The sequence below is a fragment of the Myodes glareolus genome, chromosome X (genome assembly GCF_982192425.1).
Source record: "Myodes glareolus chromosome X, mMyoGla1.1, whole genome shotgun sequence".
Lineage (NCBI taxonomy): Eukaryota > Metazoa > Chordata > Mammalia > Rodentia > Cricetidae > Myodes > Myodes glareolus.
This window is the reverse complement of record NC_142053.1, coordinates 127114852-127136474: the sequence shown is the minus strand read 5'-3', so window position 1 is coordinate 127136474 and position 21623 is coordinate 127114852. Positions and strand designations below refer to the sequence as shown.

The 21623-nt window shown below is 44.1% G+C and overlaps 1 protein-coding gene across 1 annotated transcript in view; it reads left to right on the top strand.

The window, feature by feature from the left end:
* Window positions 1-4407: 4407 nt before the first annotated feature.
* Itih6 (inter-alpha-trypsin inhibitor heavy chain family member 6) overlaps window positions 4408-21623 on the top strand; it is a 31678-nt gene continuing 14462 nt past the window's right edge. Inside the window, exons 1-5 of the mRNA XM_087902893.1 lie at window positions 4408-5019; window positions 6097-6251; window positions 15324-15434; window positions 18153-18400; window positions 20702-20871. Coding sequence (XP_087759019.1) covers window positions 4918-5019; window positions 6097-6251; window positions 15324-15434; window positions 18153-18400; window positions 20702-20871 — 786 coding nt within the window. The 5' untranslated portion in view covers window positions 4408-4917. The remainder of the gene's footprint in view (window positions 5020-6096; window positions 6252-15323; window positions 15435-18152; window positions 18401-20701; window positions 20872-21623) is intronic.

Sequence of the window (21623 nt, the reverse complement as noted above, 5' to 3'; positions counted from 1 at the left end):
AATAACCAGGCAGTGTGCTCTTTCCTGGTCAAGACTGTCTCTTCCCCTCTTAGCATTCCTTAATTGCTGTAGTTCTTTGACTAGGGTTAAGGTCTCATGAACTCTCCACCATGTTAGCATGTCTATTGGGATCTTCCTTGTTCACATCATGTTTAGGCAGCCATGTTGTTGAGAGCCTTTATGGGTCTAGCTTCTCTGACATTTCCAGGAAACAAAAATCTCACAGAAAACTTCTTGCAACTTCTTCTCTGCAGTTTGATTGGTTGTGATTTTCTGGAATGATCTTTCTCTCCATTGCAAGAAGTTTCCTTGAGGAGGGGTGAGAACTGTGCTTATCTATAAGTACCAGAAGGCACAATGCCAGCTTCAAAGGGAGGGAAGCAATCAGTACTACTGCACATCCATGATGTCTATGAACACACAGCTGGCATGGCACTAATGCGTGCGATAATAGCATGAACACATTGGCAGTCACCACCATCTCTCTGAGAAAATCATGCGTGGTACTGGAAACCTAGTCAACTACCAGACTCTAGTGAAGTCACGGATCTTGGAGGAGAAACTACAGCCACCACTTTACAAAGCCAGCGTTATTCCTAACTGCCTAAAAACAAAGATATTAGCCACACGTCACCCACCAGTGCCCTGCATTATCTCTTTGATCTTTCCTTTTACGTTATACATATTATTGACATTTGTGTTCTGTTCTGAAGTATTAACGAGATCTTCCTCTCTTTGTCTTCCAGGGTAGCTCTTAAACCTAAAAACCAATAAACAGTATTTACATTGTCTTGACTTTGTAAATATTTTTTCCCAAAATCCAGCTAAGTAGTGAGCCAAGAATACACTTCCTTCTTTACAAGTCCAGTGTCATAAACCGTGGGCCTCTTAAAGGAGATTTTGTTCTAGCATTATGTTCTCTTATACTCCATTAGTTACTTATAACCATATTTTATTTTATATTATATAACCATAATATATTATATATATATTATATTCTATAACCATATTATATATATATATACACTTTGTAACAGGTTTTATCCTTCCATAAATGATGTGCCTTTATTATGTCAACTCATTGAACAAATATTTGCTGAGTGTCTGCTAGGTGCTTGATACTGTTTTGCGAGCTGGAGCCATAGCAGAGGAGAAGACAAGCACCAATACCTGCTTCTCATAGAGCTGATTCTAGTATGGGAAAGAGAGGAAACAATCAGATCAAAAAATAAGATCTGAGCCAGACGGTGGTGGTGCACGCCTTTAATCCCAGCACTCGGGAGGCAGAGGCAGGAGGATCTCTCTGAGTCCAAGGCTAGCCTGGTCTACAAGAGCTAGTTCCAGGACAGGCTCCAAAGCTACAGAGAAAACCCTGTCTCAAAAAACCAAAAATAATTAAATAAATAAGATCTGTAAAAACTTAAATAAAGTGGTATGGAGAAAACAAAATTCAGGTGTAATGGTGCACTCCTTAATTCCAGCATTCAGAAGCCTATAAAGAAGGGAGATCTGGAGTTTGAGACCAGTTTGTGTTACATATGAGTTACATAGTAAAGCTCTATCTCATAGAAACGAGGAACAGGGGGATAGGGAGGAACTAAAAAATCAGGGTAAAAGAGAGAGAGAGAATGTCAGAGAAGAAAGGAGGTTATTTCAGTTTTAAATAGGTTGGTCAAGAAGTAACTCCCTGAAATGACAAAATGTGAACAAATCTTACATAAGTTGAGAGAGCTAAGTGGATATCGAGGAAAAGATTTTTCAAGCAGAAAGATCAGTGCAAACACATACCCATGACATCTTTACCCACCCCTGGCATTTTGAAAGAACATGAAGCAATAGAAGGAGAAGGGAGAGAAGTAACAGGCTGAGTGATGAGAACGGAAGTGAGGGCTTGCCTGCCTAGCTCCTCACATAAGGCTCTCTCAGTGAACCTTGGTGGCTTCCACCATTTTAACAGAGAGACGGAAGAATGCAGATTGGGTCTTAAGAGGACCTGGAAATACACTGGTGGAGGACAGAAGAAGAGAACCAGCGTGGGAGCTGCTGCAGTGGCTGAGACGGAGTCGCAGGCTTCTGGATTCACTGTTCCGGTGCCTACGCTAGACGTCTTTCTTCAGCTGTAGGAAATTAACGTCTAATACATTTTTATTTTGGTTTGGGGGTAGAATTTCCCACTATGCAGCGCTGGCTAACTTGACACTCACTATGTAGACCAGACTGACCTCTGAGCTGCAGCAACCCTCCCCGGCCTTGCCAGTGTTGGGGTGGATGACAGCTATGCAGCACCATGCCCAGCTCCTGATACCTTTAAAAAACTTGTTTAAAAATTTTTTCCACCCTTTTTCCTCATCCTGGGTCGCCTTGTCCAGCCTTAATAGGAGGGGAGGTGTCTAGTATTACTGCAGCTTAATATGCCGTGTTGCTATCCATAGGAGACCTGCCCTTTCTTGAACAGAAACAGGAGGAGTGGATGCCATAGGGGCAAAGGGCAGGGAGACAGACTGGGAGGAGAGAAGGGAGGGGAACTGGTAGTCTGGACATAAAAAATAACAATTAAAAAACCTTTTTCCATACAATATATTTTATCATATTTGTTCCCTTCCCCAAATTCCTTCCAGATCATTCCCACTTGGCTGCCCACCCAATTTCATGCTCTCTCTGTCACTCTGTGTCAGTCTGTCTGTCTCTCCTCACAAAATCAAGGAAAAACAACAAAAAATTTTAAGAAAACAGATTTTACAAAGGGAAAATTTAATATGTCGAATATACCAAAACAAAATCAAAAACCACACACAATGTTTCATTAGTTTTCTTTTAGTCTGTAGCTCATTTCTCTGAATGTTGTGTCTGCTATGTTGATCTGTGTCTTTGACATTTTTCTTTCATATTTCCTGTTTGTTTTGTTGTTTCACTTTACATTCCAAGAGTTTTCCTCTATGTTATTTTCCAATCTTTCTGTTGACATTTTTATTTCCAGCAACTTCTTTTCCATTTCTGAGGTGTCTTTATTTTCTCTGATTGTTTTGTTTTGTAGCATCTAATTCTTGTTTCATACATATCATATTTTCTTGAATGATTGGCAGGTATAATTTTTCCCCTGAAGTTCTCTTTTGTTTATCAAATTCCCGACTTTCTCTGGGTTCATTTGTTCTATTTGTTTGTTTTGGCTTCTTGATTTCAGGGTGCAGGCTTTCTTAATTTGCCTGGGAACCCTTGGTTATCAGTTTGTCTTTAAGAGATAGTGGGCACCTGATGGAGTTTTCTCTGTTGCTATATAACAAAGCTTTTCTGAAGCTAGCACTGTCCCCTATGAGGAAAGTTTTTTCTTCTTCTGTTTTAAAGAGATGGGCTCACATATTCTAGACTGTCCTTAAATTCCCTATGAGACTAAGGACAAACTTGAACTTCTGATCCTCCCGCCTCTACCTCCTGAGTGCTGAACTTAGAGACAAGCTACACTACATCCCGTTTGCACAGGGCTGAAGACCCGACCCAGCATTTCATGACTGTTTGGCAGGTATATTCTACTGACTGAGTTACATCCCTAATGCCTGCACCTGCGCTGGGAAAACTGCAATGGGAAGCTTTGAGTGGGTTTGGAGTAGGCGGCAACTAATAAGATTTGGGAACCCCAAAGGCCAGAATGAGACTTTGTTGTACAGTGCTGAATGTCATAGGGCAAATCCAGGTGTCTTTGTCATCTTTGTGCCAGTTTATGAAAAGTCCTCAAAGGGTTTTGTCCTTTGTAGATAGATGCTGGATGTTTTGTGAATGTAATCTATGTTCATATAAGTGTAATAAAGGCTCTGATACATGCTAATGGCCCCTGTATGGGGACACTACTCAATCCATCTTCTACAAGACCTTCAGATACTGGACTCAGAGCAGCATCTCAGCTCTGCTTCGTTCTGCCCCTTTCATGTCCCCAATGGGACAAGGGGATTCCCTTGCTCTTTTGTTGGCATTTTTGAGACAGGATCTCACTGTGTAGGCCAACTTGACATGGAACTCACCATGCAGCATAGGCCAGTGTCAAATTCATAGTTTTTCCTGAAAAAGTCTCCCAAATGCTGGGCTTATAAATGTGTGGCAGCTGTACTTTAATTTTTGCCATTCCTCATCCCAGCATGCATTCACTGAATACCTCCCAGATATCAAACATCCCCAAAGTGCCAGCTCAATGCTGACACTTTAGGAAATGGCACTGTTATCCTCATTTCGCAGATTAGGGAAATGAGGTAGCAGAGTGGTTAAGTTTCCTCACCGAATATTATGCAGCCAGGAAGCAGCCAAACTGCAATTCCCACCCAGATGTCCTCAGTCCCGAGCCTCTATTTTAAACGACTGAATGGTCCTCTTTCTCATCTCCACTGCAGCCCATCTTGACCTCTGGCTGGTCTTGAGATTGGAAATCGCATGTCTGGAACCCCTACACCGTTATAGTCCCTCCTGTGTCAAGACTAAAGTGAGCAACAGAAAAGACCAACGCCGGGTACTTGCCTCTCCAACCCTCTTTAAAGGCTGCTACCTTTTTAAGATGATCAGTGCTCAGTGACCTTTCTCTGGCTCCAGTTATTGAGCTCCAGTGGATGTTTATAGGAAAGAAAAACCCCACCCTGAGCCAACATAGCAAACAGACAGACCCAGCACTCTGGTATGCTTAGTTTCCATTCATCTTACAGCTGGATGAAGGGGAAAAAGGAGGCACCAAGCTGGCCCTTCTCCAGGCAAGATGCCAGCCTAAGCTCTTGGACAATCCTGGTTTGTGTAGGCCTCAATGCCACATTCAGAGACTTCCCCACCCTTCAGCATGATCCCTCCCTCTCAAGAGAAGGCTACCTGCAGATTTAAAAGAGGAAGGCCTTGGGGATCAGACATTCTGGATGAGAACAGCAGGCCCAGGCCAGAAGTGGCACCATGTCTGAATGGAGGTGCCTCGGCCGTGCCAGTGTTTTGCTGACCATTCTCCTAGACCTAACACACCAGGGACCCCATGGCTCTGCCTCGCCAACCAGCAAGGTCAGTTCTAGAATGAGACGACAGCGTTCTGGAGTGTGTGAGAAAGGTAGCTCCTTAGGGTGGTGGGAGGAGCCGAAGTTTCGCAGTCTGTTTCTGCAGGCTTGAGAAGCTAGGGCCAGAGAAAAGAGATACTGATTGCTAAGTGCAGTGCAGGTGATGTGCCAGGAGGCTTGGTTGTTGCAGTGAGTCTTCACGGCATCCCCATGAGCCACACTCTCTTATCCCCATTAGAGAGAGGAGGAAACACAGGCTCAGGGCCCAAGACATAGGAAGCAGCGGAGCCAGAGATTGAGCCTCGCCCAACTGATTCCAGATTACCTCTCTGACCCACTTCCCCGCGCTCAGAACAGACAAGACGGACGTGATGTGTGGGTGGACGGAGGGATCATAACTTCAGGGAAGATAGGGAAGAAGATAATTATCTCACTGCTCGGTGACCTCAGTGTCTGAGCCTCAGTTAACATGTCTGCGAGATGTGGGAGATACTAGAACTTAACTCCTCAGACCGTGAGGATTAAATAGGATCTTGGGTGCTGAACACTTACCATGATTGCAGTATATTACTGTACTTAGCAGGCTTAATCTTTACAGCTGAAATCATAAAAAGCTAAATATTTATCACATTGCCTTGTAATAATGTAGGGCCTGGTGAATACATCTATTCTGTTAGAGTCTAAAGCTTTGCTAAGATGTTCTGTTCATCTAAAAGTGAAATCCATGAACCAACAGTAGCCTCAGCAGTGGGGGCTTCCAGGGAATTTGAAAGCAAGGAGGACATGAGCCTCTTCCTGTCCCAGGGTTGCTAAGTTAGAACCCATATTTAGCAAGACCTGAAATCAGAGAAGTGCTTGTCCAGAGGTGCTTTGATTTGGGACCTTCTGGGAACCTTTAGTTCTGAGACTCACTTACTGGCAGTCTCAGACAGGTCCATGCATGACAGCTCACTTTTCCTCAAGGTACCTCAGTTTCTCCTCCTCCACCCTAAAACCAGTCCAGGAACCTTGAGCTCTCAAGTACCTGGCCATCTTGGCCAATAAAGAACTCTCTCTAACCCGCCTCTCTTGCATTCTCTCTCAGTTGTTGATGACGGCCTATTCCATACGTTCCACGGTGGTGTCTCGTTATGCACACACTCTGGTCACCTCTGTTCTCTTCAATCCACATGATGAAGCCCATGAAGCCACCTTTGACCTGGATCTACCTCGCATCGCCTTTATCTCCAATTTCACAATGTAAGTCCGCTTCCAAACTAACTGCTTCATTCCTTTGTTCATACATTCATTCAGCCTGCTTTCTACTTCACTAGTGCAGAGCAGTTAAGAGGATACATTTTAAAATCAGACTCCTTGATTTTGATTTCTTCCTCTGCCTGCTGTGGAACTCAGGACAAGCTACCTAACTTTGAGTCTTACTTTACACATCTGTAAAATGCAGATAAAATTAGAAACCACTTGCAAGGATTAAATAAGTTAAGACATGGGGGATCTATGCTAACATAAGTGCCTGGCATATGATAAATACTTGATAAAAATAGCTTTAAAAAACCTTTTCCTGATACTGAGGGCATGACTGACATGGTTCCGGCTATGATGGAAAGATGAACTACACACAGTTCCTGCTCTCAGTCCTACTGTCTAATGGGGAACACAAAAAAATGAGTTAGCTGATTTAAATAAAATACCCTAGGAGGAAATAGAAATCTGAATGCAAAATGGTGGGGACTCCAAGGTCCAGCAGGAGACAAGGATAAGTTCTGAACTCCCATCAATGGAAGAAAACCTCGGATAAATGACACTTAAACTGAACTTCAATCATGAGATGGTCACTAGCCAAGCACTATAGAAGTAAGCCTGAAAAATTAAGGCAATAGAATTAAGATACAAAAGTTCCCAGATGAGGAGAAAGTGCATGTACCTCTATGTCACTGAAGTGCAGGCGATAGGCAGAGGGTAGAAGAGAGGTCAGAAATGAGAGTTGAGAGGTAGGCATAGACTCGGCTCTCGGGGGCTCCACTGTGAAACCAAGTCCATGGGACACACACAGATTAAATATACTATAGAACAAATGCATGTTGTGAGGAATGTACATGTAAGTCATCAAAGAATAATGGGAAGCTCTAGAAATAAACTGTTAATATTCCCCCATTCCCTTTCATTTGTCCCCAGCATCCCAGGGACCTATATAGTCCATGTTAGAGATAATTGGGCCCTTTAGTGAAGAGACGTGGCAATGTGGTAAGCAAGGAGTGAGCATAGTGATACAAGGCTAAGCTGGAAGAGGCAGCCAAGAAGCTGGGAGGTTGAAGAGAGTCCTGTGCTAGAACGTGGAAGGAGAACTTGACAGTGGACCTTGAGAGATGATTGGAGAAAGCAACAGCCTCTTCATGATGGGAGCATGATTGGCAATTGCCTTTTTCTGTTTTGTTTTATTAGATGGTGTGAGATGAAGAATGAGGGAAGAGGAAAGCTTTGTGGGGTTGCATTAACCCACATGTATCATAGTGTGAGTTATGAAAAGGCTTCTGGATTTGGGGTGTAGCTAGGATGTAGATGTTGTCATAGTATACCAAAACCTTGGATTCAGTTCCCATCACCAGGTAAAACTGCCATGGTGGCACACATCTGTCATACAAGCACTCAGGAAGTGAAGCAGGAATATCAGAAGTTCAAGGTTATCATGCGCAGCTATGTATAGTGTGCTCAAGTTCAGTGCCAGCCCTAGTTACAAGCGAGTCTGCTTCAAAAGGACAAAATGAAAGAGGACTTCTGTCTTTGAGTGGAGCCACTCTCAGCGTTGGTAGATCAAGTTCAAGTCAAACAGAATTTCTGCCCTTGCTTGGTCACTCTCGCCCCATGACTTGGAGCAGGCTCGTGTGCTATAAACATTCTTTACAGCCCTAAGCCCATGTCCTGCCATCAAGAACCTCCAGGCTGCACATTGGAGGGTGGCTAGGTTGGAAGAGGTGATTGGTGTGAAGTCAGTATAGGGAAGAAGAAGAAGAAGGAGGAGGAGGAGGAGGAGGAGGAGGAGGAGGAGGAGGAAGAGGAGGAGGAGGAGGAAGAAGAAAAGAAGAAGAAGAAGAAGAAGAAGAAGAAGAAGAAGAAGAAGAAGAAGAAGAAGAAGAAGAAGAAGAAGAAGAAGAAGAAGAAGAAGAAGAAGAAGAAGAAGAAGAAGAAGAAGAAGAAGAAGAAGAAGAAGAAGAAGAAGAAGAAGAAGAAGAAGAGAGATAGTGGGGGGGACACTTCCCTGCAACAGGACTTCCAAGTGGGTAAGACTTGAAGCAACCAAGATTGCTGCAAGTAGAGGAGCAAATGAACCAAATACAAGAATAAAAGTGGTCCCCCAAACAAGCAAACAAACCCTAGACGTGATAGCAAGTGTGGGGGCCGACCTGAGAGGTTGGCAGTCAGCTAATGTAAAGACCCAGCAACAGGCAGAATGGGGGTTCGTTTCGATAGAAAAAAAAAAAAAACACCGAAAGGATTTTTTAAAAAGTTTAGCAAAGCAGGCTGGAGAAATGTTCCTGGGCAGACTCTGTGGAAAGTATGCTGGCTGGAGGCAGCACACACACAGAGGCCCCAGTGTGCTACTGCCAGAGTCGCTCCACCCTACCACCCCAGCCCCCAGGAGACCTTGAGGCCCAGCCAGCTATGTCCACCCCCACACTAGCCCAGCCTCAGCAATACTGTTTCAGCTGCCTTGAAACACTCCTTGCCTAAGTAGCCTCTTCTGCCAGCGGCATATCTGCCCTTAGCATTCCTGGAAGCTGCGACTATCTGTGCCCTAGTTACTCCACTTGAGAAATGGAGACAGCTGTTCTTGCCTCCCACAGAGGTATATTAATGTTCTCCAGGACATCGAATTCTCACGGCTCAAAGGTAGCTCTGACCCCATCCCTTTCTTCCCAGCTTGAGATTTATCCAATACTTCACATTCCTCCTTGCTGCAATATGAACCCTTTGAGTCTTGAGTTCAAAGCCCTGGATCCTCTAACCTTCTTTCTCTAGCTCCCTTCTCTTTGATCCACTAGTCCATGAGACCCACGGGGACTTTTCTTACTGTCATTCTGGGACGCTCATTAGAAAGGGATGGAGTGAGTACTGCATGCCAGGCATTAGCAGTAAACCAAGCAGACGTTTCTTTGCCCTCAAGGAGCTCGTAGTCTCCTAGAAAAGACAAGACCCGAAACTAATATGCATCCATTTGTCTAGGAGAAGGGCTTCCAGAAAAGAAAAGTAGCAAGTAGAGCAAAGGAGACAGAGACTGAGTAGAGGTACCAGTCTAGAGTGGTCAAAGACTAAGTGACATTGAGCAGAGACCTGAAGACAGTGGTGTGCAGACTTACAAAGATCTGGAAGAGGAACGACGTTCTAAGCAAAAGGAAGAATAATTACAGAGGCTCTAAGACAACAGTGTGCTGAACGAGTTCAAAGAAAGAGCAAGGGACACTATACACAACAGCTAAGTAAGAATACAGACAACCTAAGGGTCTAATTCATGAGTGGATACCTAAATGCACCATAAAAAGAAGTGAAGTCCTGTTACTTGTGACAACATAAACGGGCTAGGCGTGGTGGTTCGTGCCTCTAATCCCAGCATAAGAAAGGCTGTGGATAGAATATTGGGAGCTCAAACCAGCTTGGTCTGCATACCAAAACCCTGTTCCAAAACAGTTGTTTGTCTTTTGTTTTGGGTTTTTTTGTCATTTGTTTGTTGGTTTGTTTTTAATATGGTTTTGAGCTGGGTACAGTTGTTCATGCCTATAATACCAGCATTTTGGAAAACTGAGGCAGAAGGATTGAGAGTTCAAGGCCAGCCTAAGGTAGAGCAAAACTCTGTCTCAAAAACAACAACAAAACACCCTCCTCAAATTTCGGAGGATGACGTGGCAGCTAAGATCACCGTCTGCTCTCCCAGAAGTCCTGGATCCAAATTGCAAGTACCCACATGGCCAAACACAACAACCTGTAACTCTAATTCCAGGAGATTCAACACCCTCCTTGGTCTCTACAAGTACCAAGTATGTACATAGTGTACAGTTATATATGCAGGCAAAACATCTATGCACATAAAATAAAATAATAAATATAATTTTTTTCAAACTCTCAAACCCTGCCAAGTGGACAGGAGGGGAGACCTTTATGGTAAGTGAAGTATGTCAGGCCCGGAAGGCCAATGCTCCTGCTGTCATGCACAGGTGGAATCAGAATGGCTAATTTCTTAGAATTTGAGGGTGGGATGATGATTTCTCAAGACTGGTAGGGGTAAGGGGTTGGGAGAGGTGGGGAAATCTGATCACTCTTAGATAAGGACCACAGCTCTAAGACACTGTTGCACAGTGTAGGTGATCATTGTGCACTATCCTTCAAAGGGTCAAAAGAGGATTTTGAAAGTTTGAGCAGAAGTGATAAATGTTTGAGGAAATGCGTGGTTACTCTGATTTAAACAAGGCATACATGTATGATATGGATATCAAACAATAAATACTCCTTAGTACATACAACTTTTATGGGTTTCTATGTATGAATATGAGTTTATATGCATATTTGCATATGCTATGAAGTCCAGAGGTTAACTTAAGGTGTCTCTCAGGCACCATCTAACATTTTTGTTGAACAAGCTCTCTCACTCACCTGGAACCCGCCAGTAAGCTAGCCTGATTAGCCAATGAACCCCAAGAGTCTACTTCGCTCTATCTCCCCAATGTTGGTAGTCCTAGAATGCCCCATTATACATTCCCTGTCTATTTTAGCATGGGTTTTGGGATTTTACTCGAGTCTTTGTACTTACAAGGTAAACGTTTTATTAACTAAGCTATCTCCTGGCCACATCTTATATACTTTTAAGTATAAGTTAAAAATAATTTTAAATTTTAAAATTATCAAGAGACAGGGGCAAGAATATTAAGTTCAAGGCCTTTTGAGCTGCAGAGTTAGCCCTGTTAAAACAAAAAAAAACCAAAAATGAAGGAAAAAAGGCAAGAAGATCATGCTACATAGTGAGTTCAAGGCTAGCCTAAACTACATAGTGAAGCACTGTCTCAAAAATATGACAACATAGTTTGTTCACATAGAACCTACATACCATGTGCAAGAACCTAAGTTCCATGCCAAGCTTTGCCAAAAGAGGGGGGGAGGAGAAGAGGAAAGATGGAGAGAGGAAGAGAGAGAGGAGAGGAAAGAATAAAAGGAAGGAAGGAAGGAGAAGAAAGAAAGAAAGAAAGAAAGAAAGAAAGAAAGAAAGAAAGAAAGAAAGAAAAAAGAGGAAGGAAGGGAGGGAGGGAGGAAGGAAGGGAGGGAGGGAGGGAGGAAGGAAGGGAGGGAGGGAGGAAAGGAGGGAGGGAGGGAGGGAGGGAGGGAGGGAGGAAGGGAGGGAGGGAGGGAAGGAAGGAAAAGAAACAGCGTGACTAGTGCAGGATGAGTGGTCGAAAGAGTAGGAAGTCATGGGGTTGAAGAGGTAATAGTCAGTATTATGTGTAGAATGCAAAGTGCCTAGTGAAGAGTTTTGCTTCTATTCTCAGTTGAGATGGAAGCTACAGAGAATTTGGGCAGTGAAGATAAAGTGCCCTCTGAATGTGGCTGGCAATGAAGGCTGACTGAGAAGCCAAGGACAATGGCACTGGGTTTTGATTCTACTGTATGGACTGACTTTGTGGGAATCTGGTTTGTTTGGATGCTCACCTTTATAGATCTGGATGGAGGGGGAGGATCTTGGACTTCCCACGGGGCAGGGAACCCTGACTGCTCTTAGGACTAGAGAGGAAGGGGGAGGTGGGCAGGGGGAGGGAAAAGGGAGGCAGGGAGCAGGTGGAAATTTTTAATAAATAAATAAATAAATAAATAAAAGATAAAGTGCCTTGATTTAAGATTAATGCGATATGCCAGGCATCATGGTGAATGCGTTAAATCTCAGATGCAGATGCAGGTAAATTTCTGTTGCTCTAGGCCAGCCTGGTCTACACAGTGAGTTCAGGCCAAACAGTAGTATGTAGTAAGACCCTGTCTCAAATAAACAAAAGATTAATAGATATTTCTACTGCTATGAGAGCAATGAATAAAGAGCAAGGGTTTAAAAAGGAAGACCAGTTGGTAGGTGTGATGATTAGCTTTTTTGTCAACTTGACATAAGCTAGACTCATCTGGGAAGAGGGAACCTCAACTGAGAAAATGTCTCCATCAGATTTGCCTATCAGGTAATATGTGGTTCCTTTTCTTGATTCATGATTGATTTAGAAGGACCCAGCCCTCTGTGGATGGTCCCACCCCTGGGCTGGTGGTCCTGGGTTGTATAAGGAAGCAGGCTGAGCAAGTCATGCAGAGCAACCCAGTAAGCAGCTACCCTTCATGACCTCTGTATCAGCTCCTGCCATAGGAGCTTCTGCCTTGTGTTCCTGTCCTGGCTTCCCTTCATGGCGCATCGTGAACTTTAAGGTGAAATAAACCCTTATTATTCCCAGGTTGCTTTTGGTCATGGTATTCATCACAAAATCTAAAGACAAACTAGGACAGCAATGGGGTATTGGTGACAGACCTGGCCACATTGTTTTGGGGAGGACTGTGGAAGATTTTGAAACTTTGAACTGGAAAAGCTGTTGAGTGATCAGATGGGCTGTCCTGTGGAAGTGGGGATGAGAATAATCCTGAAAGCAATATAGGTGATACAGACCTGGACCGTTAAGTTTCCTAGGGAAGCAAAGACTTTATCAAGCTGTTCCTGTATTTTAAATTAAGAGTCTTTGTATTTTGGTTAGCTGGGGCTGAAAAATCAGCTGTGATTAACAAAAGACCAGCATCATTGAGGAGAAATCTTGTGAGAAGTGTTTCCTTGGGGTTAGCTTGCAGAAACTGGGGTCCAGGAATGCCAAGGCTGCATCTCAAGCTGATTGCTGAACTTTGTTATGTGTAAGAGTCTCCTGCATAATGCCGTTTTTGAGACTGTGGACGAGTCATGGAGAACAGCTAAGGCTCAGCACTGTGCGAGCCAGGAGAGACCATTGACAAAGATGAAACCTCAGTTGCAGTGCAGCCCCAGCTTGCAGGTGCCAGGACCATGGCACGACAAGCAAAGACAGTAGCAAGTGTAGTGTGCAGCTGACCTGAGCCTAAGAGACCAGCTGTGGGTACCATCGATGGCAGAGCTGGTGAGGAGGAGCTGCCCAAGCACTCTGGAGCTCAGGAGATTGTGAGTAAATCCCCGGCGCTGGATTTTTTTTACACTGTTGGAGTCTGGTTTTGCTTTGATTGTAGCTGTGCCTAGTTCTTCCCTCTTGGGATAAGAAATATGTAACTTTTTAAAAAAAAAATTTACAAGAGCTCATAGTTAGGGGCTTTGGATTTGTAGAGACTTTAGATATCTTAAAGAGGCTAACTTTTTAAAGTCTTTGAATGTTTTAAAGAATGTGAGACTTAAAGTTGTTCTGCTTTATATTATGATATTAACATGAGATCTTGGGAGATAAATAAGAAAGAAATATTACAGTCTAATAGTGATGTAATTGTGTGTAATGTTGACAAGGGGTCCTTGTGGTGATTGTTTTTTGTCAACTTGATTCAAGCTACAGTCACCTGGGAAGAGACAGCTCAACTGATAAAATGCCTTCATAAGATTGGCCTACAGGCAAGTCCATAAGAGCGTTTTCTCAATTAGTGATTGATGGGAGTGGAGCCTGCACATTGTGGGTGGTGCCAGCCCTGGGCCGGTAGTCCTGGGTTCTATAAGAAAGCAGACTGAACAAGCCATGAGGAGCAAGCCAGTGAGCAGCACCCTCCATGGCCTCTGCATCAGCTCCTGCCTCCAGGCTCCTGCCCTTCTTGAATTCCTGCCCCGGCTTCACTCATTAATAAAGGACAAACTAAGAGTTGTACAGTGAAATGGCCCTTTCTCTCTTCCACTTTCAGCATCCCTTAGTTGCCTGTATTTCTTTGTATAGGGTTGAGGCCTCATGACCTTTTCTTCCGTGTTAAAATATCTATTGATGTCTTCCTCGTTGAGGTCATATTTAGGCAAGCATATTGTTGAGACTTCATGGGTGTAGCTTCTCTGGCATTCTAGGAGACAAAATCTTATGACAAACTTCACGTTCCTCTGGCTCTTACAATCTTTCCATCTCCTCTTCTGCCATGGTCCTGAGCTTTAGGTGCAGGTGTCGTGTTATAGATGTACTAGATGGGAGTGGACTGCACAACTCTGCATTTTCATCGGTTGTCATTTTCTGTAATGAGCTCTGTTTGTTACAAGGAGAAGTTTCCTTGGTTAATAATTAGAACTACACATATGTGAGTATAAGAATAAATAGTTAGAACATAGTTAGGGATTCTGCTGGTTTAGTAAAGTGGCAGTTGAAGATTCTCCTCCAAAATCCATGATCATTAGCCCTGGTAGTTGGCTAGGTTTCTAGTATCAGGCATGATTTCTCTCTGGTTAAGAAGATCTTAAGTCCAATTAGAGAGCTGTTAGTTAACACCAAGGTGTGTATGGCACTACTGCACTGTTAGGGTTATTGTGTCATAGTGGTCATTGTTGTGGTTCACAGTAGTCATAGGTGGGTAGGACTATTGGTTGCTTCCCTACTTTGGAAGTTTGTAGGCTGCATTATGGTACTATGAACACCAGTCCTTAGGGAGAGGCCGTTCAGGTCAGAGTCAGCTCAAGTCCTTTAGGACCTGTGTCACCGACAATTTTAACCACTTACACCACTCACATTATTTACCTAATGTGTTTTCTTTAAAAAGACACACTTTTAGGTTGTTCATAACCTAAGCAGCAGTGCCTGTGAGTTGTTGGAGTAAATAGTGTGTGTGTGTGTGTGTGTGTGTGTGTGTGTGTGTGTGTGTATGAAACTTGAGATGGAATCTCACTAAGTTGCATAGCTTGTCCTGGAATTCACTATATAACCCAGAATTTGTGATTCCACTGCCTCAGTTTCCTGAGTACTGGGATTATAGGTTTGCACCACCATGCTTAGCTTTATGTTGCAGCAAATGTAGAATTATAATAAAAATGTTCATCTGTGTTACAACTAAAAATATTATTGTGTGTTAAAAGGCAAGCATGATTCAATACTTGGAGAAACACAAAACTCCAACACATCTAAATATGTTGTGTGGTCTCTCTTTCCCCAGTGGACCAATAGATTTTAGAAGAATATTTCCCTCTCCCTCTCTTGTTCACATTCATTCTTCCCACTCAGTCTTGAGTTTAATGACAGTTTTGTCTTTTCTTATTCCTCTTATTTGTATCTATGTTTTTGACCGTCTATTTTCTTTCTCTGTCTCTTTACCCCTTCTTTCTTTCTGCCCCATCAGGACCATCGACAATAAAGTCTATGTTGCAGAAATCAAGGAAAAACACCAGGCAAAGAAAATCTATGAGAAAGCCTATCAGCAAGGAAAGACATCAGCTCATGTAGGCGTGAGGTAAGGCTCTAACTGGTCTGAAATGTGATTTAGCCATCCTAGCTGTGTGACAAAGAAAGATATTCCTTCTCTCTGGACCTCATTATCTATTTCTGTAAAATAAAAACAATGATTTCTACTTCATAGGATTACATTAAGATTATGTGAGTCACTAACTATCAATGCCTATAACAGTAGATGTTTAATAACTGGGAGTTTACTTCCCTAATTCCAGCTTTCTTCTGCTATAAAGATGTGGCTTATTTAACAATTGGTACTTTGGGGAAGATTATGAACAAGTTAGTTTTTCTCTTCATATTTTTTTTGTTTTTAATGTGGTATTTTATTTATTCTTTGAAAATTTCACACATTTATACAATGTATTTTGATCATATCCATCTCTCATCCTTCATCCAAGCCTCATATACCTCTTCAATGCATCTCTCTTCCAACTTCATATCCTCTTCTTTTGTTCTTTATAATGCTCCAAATCCAATTAGTGCTTCCCACATGCAAATGGGTGTGGCCCATTCACTGGAGCATGGGCAGCCTACTAGTGACTATATCTTCCAAATAAAGATGACATTCCCTTCCCCCCACAGAAGCCATCAACTAACTCTTTGATAAAAAGAGTGGGATCTCATGGGTTCTTTCCCCATTCGTGCTGGGATTTTGGTTGACTTCATCTCGTGCAGGTCTTGTGCATGCTGTCACAGCTGCTGTGAGTTCATGAATACAAAAGCCATGCCATATGCAGAAAGCATTGTTTCATAGGATTTCTTCAAATTTTCAACTTTTGCATTCTTTCTGCCTCCTATTCCATGATGTTACCTGGACATCAGAGGCGATGATATGAACATCTTATTTAGGGCTGGGTCACTTACTCTCAGCATTTGACCAGTTATGGATCTCTTAACTAATCATTATTGAGTGCAAAAGGAAGCTTCCTGATCAAGGTGGAGAGCATTTTAACAATATGACCATTTAGTAAAACAACAATAGTGGGTTCTGTCTTTGGGCCTATGGCCTCCTCAGCCGTAGACTTTTGACAAGATTTTCAGTACCAGGCATGAAATTCCTCTTGTGAAGCATGCCTCAAATTCAATCAGAGAGCAGTTGTTACCCCGGAACAGTCCTACTCCTATTCCGTATCTTGCCTGGTACTCTGATACTATAGTCACTAGACACAGCTCTGGGAAAGACCACTGGTCAGTCTTCTCCCCTGAGCAGCCTACATAAAACCTTCCAGCACTAGGGAAGCTAGCTAGCAGGAAGGAAGTTCCCTGGTCACTGCAACAAAAGTGTGTGATGTCTTCAGCAATAAGGTTTTACCATCTTTCTATAGTGAGAAACTCAAAAAAATGGTAATGGTCTATAGTATTTGGGGGCTTCTGGACTTCTTTGAATAATAACTCATACGGAGGTATCCTCCACCTCACATTAGGATTTTAGTTTAATAACCCATGGCTTCTGAGAGTAGCATTTCCGCCTTTGTAGGGCACCTCCATTAAAACTACTTTTTTAAATGTTATTTTAAATTAGCTGGCCAAGTAGTGGGTTTCCATACATTCTTAATTTTGGTTAACTCATATGCCATATCCTCATCTCCTCCATACCTCAACTCTCACCAGTATTTAAATTTTTAGACTCCCAGCACACATACTATGATTTCTGTTCATCTTTGTTTTCCTCTGTGGGCCCTGGCCATGGCCAAACCTTGCTTCCAACGTTCTCTTAATTGGGCCCCATGCTCTCTGGGTTCCATTTCCCCATTAGCTTTGCTTTCTTCCAGTGTCATTATAGTCAGTGTGACTAAATGCAGCCACAGGGGTCCTCAGCTCCCCCTGTAACCTTAGCGATTTCCCATATGCAAATGATATCCTTCAGAAACAAGACCAGCAATTTTCCCTCCTGTGTAACAGTCTTCTATCCATCCACACAAAAAAACAAAACAGCGACAACTTTAGACTCTGCTCTCCCCCACTTCCTTTGTACTACATATGTGCTACTCATCCCATTAAGGCCTCTTACCCCTCTCCCACATTCATGGACCCTTTCTGGCTTCCTGACTTGTACAGACACTCCAAGGTAAACATGAATATCTAAAAGTTTGAAGTTGGGATCTGCATGTCAGGGCTAAAATGTAGTATTTGTCTTTCTGGCCTGAATTAACAAGTGAAACTTGTCTAAATTGACCCTTATTTCTTAAATGGATCCCATTTGTCTGGTATACATATTATGCTTTTAATGGATTCCCCTCAGCTTCTAAGAGATTTTCATCTTGCAGGAATACTTCAGATTTTGCTGCTAAAAACTGAGTCATTGCCATATAAACAAGCTCAGTTTAACACAAGGATCAGGCAGATTTGAGAGACTATTTAAAGGGAGAGAGGCATTAACAAAAAACCCTCTTTTTGTTAAATGAAACATTAGCCCCAAATTGTTCTGTTCTTGGTTCAGATTTTTATCAACCATGTTTCCCCATAAGGGGAAAAGCTAACTTTGAGATCATTTTCCAGGTAGAATGTTCAAGGGGGGGGGGGGGGAGATGAGGGAGGAAGGGAGGTTGGTGAGTAAATACCTGGATGATGGACTGTGGTCTGGAGACTTAATTGAGACAGAAGCCTGATCAGGTCAAGTTGGTTAAGGATGAGGCTTAGCGAAAGTGTGTCATCTAATAATTCTGCTATGCCACAGGAAATCCAACACCCCTCCCATCCATTTCTACTTCTTGCCCAGGGACCGGGAATCAGAGAAATTTCAAATCTCCACTAGGCTGGCAGCAGGCACAGAGGTAACTTTTGTCCTGGCCTATGAGGAACTTCTACAACGACATCAGGGCCGGTACCAGCTGGTGATAAGCCTGAGACCTGGACAGCTTGTAAGGAAGCTCACTGTAGAGATCACTGTGTCTGAGAGGACGGGCATTGCCTATGTGCATATACCTCCACTGAGGAGCGGCCGAGCGAGCACCAACAACCAAACAAGTATGTGAACAGGGAGAGGAGACACTAAAGATATTTGCATTTTTTGAATGGAAACCTTGGACATTCTATGGAACAATCTTTCAGTAATGTTCCTATACCAATTTCCTTCCCAAATCAGAGAGAAGGGGGCTTGCTTAGAGTTCAAGATTTTTAGAGTTCATTATGTGTTCAATTCCTGAAGTCAGTATGAAATTGGCATGAAATAGAAGCTTCTGAAAGTATAGATTCAATTACGAAAAATAATTAATGGGCCAGGGGGTTTGGTGGCACATGTCTTTATCCCAGTTGTCATGAGGCAAAAGCAGGTACTACTGTGAGTTCAAGGCCAGCATAGCCTACATAGTGACTTCCAGGTCTACGTGGAAAGAATCTATCTCAAAAAAAAAACTGATCACCACACATACTGTATTAACAATCTTTAAGAATGCAGGAATCCTGGAGGATGAACCTTGTTTTTCCCTAAATGACCACAAAGAACAGGAGGAAAGCAGAAAGGCAGTACAGGATTCTAGGATGCAAAGAAGGATCTTGACTAATAGGCTTAAAACCAAGTCCATCTGTCGGGTTATGATAGAAATGGCTGTAGTGCAATCAGGATATAATCTTAAGGAAAGACAGAATCTAGGACCTCACCCTACAGGAGCCTGGTATAGTAGGCTTGAGTTAGAACCACAGATCTCCATGTTTAACCAGTCCACAAACAAGTTTATATCGAACCAAGCTGAGAAAATCACTAAACAAACATAACACTTCCCTGGGAGTTGAGTAGACAGAAACAGGGGAATTACATAGCTCAAGAGGCTACCCTGGCAGAGATTTTCAGCACAGGTCTGACTGATGGGAACCTGCTCAGCCAGAAAGACAGCATGGTGCACTTGGTACAAGTTGGGTTGCAAGCCAAGATTGACTTTGTCATAAGATAGAGCCATGTGAGCAAGGCTTCAGTTTGTTGATCTGTCGAATGAAAGAGACGACTATGACCCAAGACCACAAGGAGAGGTTTATTTTCCAGAGCTGACAATGCGTCCTAGGGCCAAGTTGATGCAGAAGATCATTCTCCCACGGAGCTGTACCCTAGGACCCACCGCAAAATGCGGGGCCAATCCTCCCTCCACGGGAGTTAATGAATGCTGGCTGTGGGGCTACCCTTCAACTTCATTTGACACTCAAGGAGGTCCAGGTGTACTTCCAAATGTCTTGCCCATGAGCTCACATCTGACCCTACAGCAACCTCTTCTGATGAAAGAGCTACTGTCCCCACTGTGCTGTTCCTAAGGAGACTGGAGCTCAGAAAATGAACAAGTGGAGGAGAAAGGGAACAAGTGGTCTGGGCACACAGGGCACTATCAGGGACCTGGGTCCATGGGCCAGCTGAGTCTAGCAGCCTGAATGCTTAAGCCCCAGCTATAAATGGCAGCTCCCTCCCCCTGCTCCTTAAAGGTTAAAACAGAGGATAGAAGTAGTCCTGTGGGGATAAAACAAAACAAAGAGCCCTGGAAGGAAGGAAGCCCAGGGAATGTATGTGAGCAGGCTTCTCAGAGCATGGGGGCTCGGTTTGCCCCTAAGCTTCCTGACAGCTGTAGCAGGAAGGAGGGGGAGCAGAAGTCCCAAGTCTCCATTTTCTGGAGAAAAGAAAATGGACATTCCTAAATGGACACTTGTCTTGAAAGGAAATTCCAGAGGCGTTGATCTTGCAGTCGGTTCAGCGAACGTCCAGAAGCAAAAAAAGCATGAGTGATTTCAGGAGATCCTACAAGGCTCATTCACATGGATATTCTGGATGGCAGAGGCAGAGGGAGAAGAGGAACCAGGCCATCGTGTCCCAGAGAGATCCCTGCTAGCCTGCCCTATCTCACAGCAGGAAGGACAGGAGAGGAGCCCAGCCCTGCCACTGTGTCTGTCTCTTTCTTTCCCACCCACTACACTGTCCCTCTAGAGGAGGACACTGAGCTCCTGGTGGAGCTGGGGACAAGAGAGTCCTCCAGAGACAGGCCTTGGGTTGGGTGCGAAGTGAGTCAGGGGAGGTTATGAGTGAAGGACAGACCCTCCACCTCCAGTGCTGCAGCTGAGGGAGGGCTGGGTCTGGCAGGCAGGGTTTGATGAGTGGGAAGGGCAGGAGCTGGCCACAGGCCTTGTGACAGAGTGGGAATAGGGCAGCTGGAAGTGCACCCTAGACAAGTGGAGTAGCTGCGGGAACGAGGGATGGCCTCCCCACCCTCCCCACACATTGCCCCTCTCACTGTCCCCATCCATGGCTTTTCTCTCCACTGAGCCCTCCATGCCACCTCAATGCCCATACAGGAGAGAGTGACTTGCCCCCATCTACCAGGATACAGAGGGCAGAGACCTGTGTCCGCATCACCTTCTCCCCAACACTGCAAGACCAGTCTGCCTTCTCCAGCTCAGGCATCATGGCTGACTTCACGGTCCACTATGATGTGGTCATGGAAGACATCATTGGAGACGTGCAGGTACCTGGACCCGGGACATGCAGAGTTCTTTGGTAAATAGTCACTCGGGTCAGGGTCATGCTCTGGGCTACAGGAGCTGTCCCTCTGAGCTTTACAAGGTATCTCTGAGAGCCAGTCATCAGGGACAAGGTGAGTGACTTCATTCCTTGGGAATCCTGTCCACAGGCCACAGGGACACAGAACTGGAGGACTTGAAGCAGGGCCTGAATGGACGCCCCTAGCTGTGTCCTTCATTAACCAGCTCTGAAACAGGCAAGGCATTGCTGAGTATTCGGCCTTACACGCTTTCTGTAGCTCTCAGACTGTCCTGTTGTCCTTGGCTTTCTTGCTGTGGTTAGCTTCTGAACACTTGTTCCCCATCATGAGGCCCTTTCCTGCACAGGAAGTGTGTCGACTCTGAGCCTGAACACCCCTGGAGAGAAGGGAGCTCCAATGTTACAGCTGAGCAGGGCATCCCTGACCTAAGACCTCACCCTTTTCCTACCCCAGGCTTGCTGGTGAGGTTGGCCAGTGACTGGGAAGTCAGTTCCCAAGGCCTTTCCTGCCTTTCCTCCTTCCAAGCACAACCCCACCCTGCTGAAAGGTTCCAGGCCACCAAGCACCTTTCTCTACCCTTACCTGAGCCAGTACCGCAGAGCCCAGGAGCAATGATTTATTTGCTCAGGCTCACTGCAACCCTGGGTGGGATTCCTCTACATCCTCCACTGATCAGCATCTGCTTCTCCATGGAGTTCCTGGTAAACTCCTTCCTA